Raw genomic sequence first — 1,947 nt, forward strand, 5'->3', positions numbered from 1 at the left:
AAAAATAGTAAAGACAGACCTGTCATTACGTACTCAGGAGCAGCGTATCCGTAAGTCCCCATAACACGTGTTGAGACATGTGTTTGATCTCCTCTTGGACCATCCTTTGCTAGTCCAAAGTCAGAGAGTTTAGCATTGTAACCCTGCACAAGCATTACAACTTTCAGGGGCAGACAAATTGGAAAAGTAGAAAACAAGGTTATTTCAATGCAATTTCAAAAACAAAGGACGCAACTGCTGACCTCATCTAGCAATATATTTGCTGTCTTCAGATCCCGATATATGATGGAGCGTTCAGCACCATGTAGAAATGCAAGACCCTTGGCTGCATCTAGAGCAATCTTCATCCTTTTCGACCATGTCAAAGTGCATCCAACTCCTGCCAGTGAGTTCCAAAAGAAGACACATATCGTCACTACTCCATTTATAACAGTCATTTAATTTATACTAATTTTTTGTCAGAAACATTGACATCACGTCTAACAACAGCTCGTCCGAACCTTTAACCATTTATTTTTGCTTCATATTTCACCAGTTACTAACTCCCACCTCATCTGAAACTACTCCTTCGTAAGTGGTTTTTACGTTAACTATTGGGTACATATAGTCTATTGGCTGTTCTTTAGAACACTAGAAAGTGCTTGGTTTGCAAAGCATAATTCAACAATGTATTTAGTCGGTATTAAAAGATCTTGTTCATATGATCCTTTATTCTTTCTTCAAGAATATTTTACTTAAAAGACTGGAATAACTCAAACTCAGATATGCTCCATCTTCAACAAGTATATGCAATGCAAGAATGGCATTAAATATGAAAGTGTATGTCAAGAAAAACTAAAACCAAAATCTCAACGAAAAAAAGTCTAGCAAGTACAGTAAAGAGGGGCATACTTAATTTTCAATCTTCACGTTTTAGATGAAGGGAAACTTACTTCGGAAAAGATGTTTCTCAAGGCTCCCCATTGCCATGTATTCATAGACTAATAATCTGTGATCATCTTCACAGCAGTAGCCAATGAGCTTGACCAAATTCGGGTGACTAAGCTGTCCTAAATAGTTGACTTCAGCCTACAAGAAATGAATAATCACATTCCCAAGTACATATATATATATATATATCTAATTAGTGTGCCTTTTTAAGTTTGTGAATAAAGAAACCAATTTTACCAGCCACTCTCGGTCTCCCTGGAAGCCCTCTGGATTAAGTTCTTTGATGGCAACTTTGGTAGACTTGTAACCAGCCCTGACAGAGTCATCTATAACTCCTTTATAGACCACTCCGAAACCTCCTTCACCAAGAATATAATCAGGCCTGAACTGCTTAGTAGCAACCTTCATCTCCTCGTAGGTGAAAATATCAACATTTTCATATCCTGGATTAGACTGAAGATCTTTAATGTTTTTAGGAGCCAAAGACAAGCCACCACTTGCACTCACTTTACCAACAGAAGAATCTTGACAATCTGACTTCATTAGATACACAGCTGATTTTTTCCCTGCTGTCCCAACAAAACCAATATAGTGCAGAAACAACACAACACACACAATGCATCATCATCAGCACAAGATAAATTGAAAATTTTCAGCAAACTACATCCAAATTTAATTTCTCTGGAAAATTTCAATACGAAATCACCATGATCCCAATTTACCCGGAAACCTAAAGAAAAAAAGAATTGAAAAGTTTCCCAATTTCATCCAAATTCAGTAACTTTTTTTGATTATTAAGAAACCCAAATTTGTATTTTTCCAATAGAACAACACCAGAGCCCTACAAAAAAAAAGGGCAAAAAAGGAAAAGAAATAAGATCCTAAGAATTGGAAAGAACCTGGTGTTGTCTTCTTCTGATAGTTTTGCTGTTGAGAGAATTGGTACTGCTCTTCAGCGCTAAAGCAAATCCCCATCCGAATCTTACGAAATTCGTTTTCAAAAAAAAAAAAAAAAAA

The 1,947-nt window shown here is 36.5% G+C and overlaps 1 protein-coding gene across 1 annotated transcript; it reads right to left on the minus strand.

Moving 5' to 3' along the window:
- Nucleotides 9-1,947, minus strand: LOC104767923 (serine/threonine-protein kinase At5g01020-like; the record flags this gene model as incomplete). The annotated part of the gene is made up of 5 exons (XM_010491886.2): nucleotides 1,830-1,947; nucleotides 1,168-1,496; nucleotides 933-1,068; nucleotides 243-379; nucleotides 9-143 (listed from the first exon to the last, which is right to left on the minus strand). Coding segments are annotated over exons 1-5 (813 nt in total), but the record flags the coding sequence as incomplete, so codon positions are not given.

The sequence above is a fragment of the Camelina sativa genome, chromosome 19 (genome assembly GCF_000633955.1).
Source record: "Camelina sativa cultivar DH55 chromosome 19, Cs, whole genome shotgun sequence".
NCBI classification, from domain to species: Eukaryota; Viridiplantae; Streptophyta; class Magnoliopsida; order Brassicales; family Brassicaceae; genus Camelina; species Camelina sativa.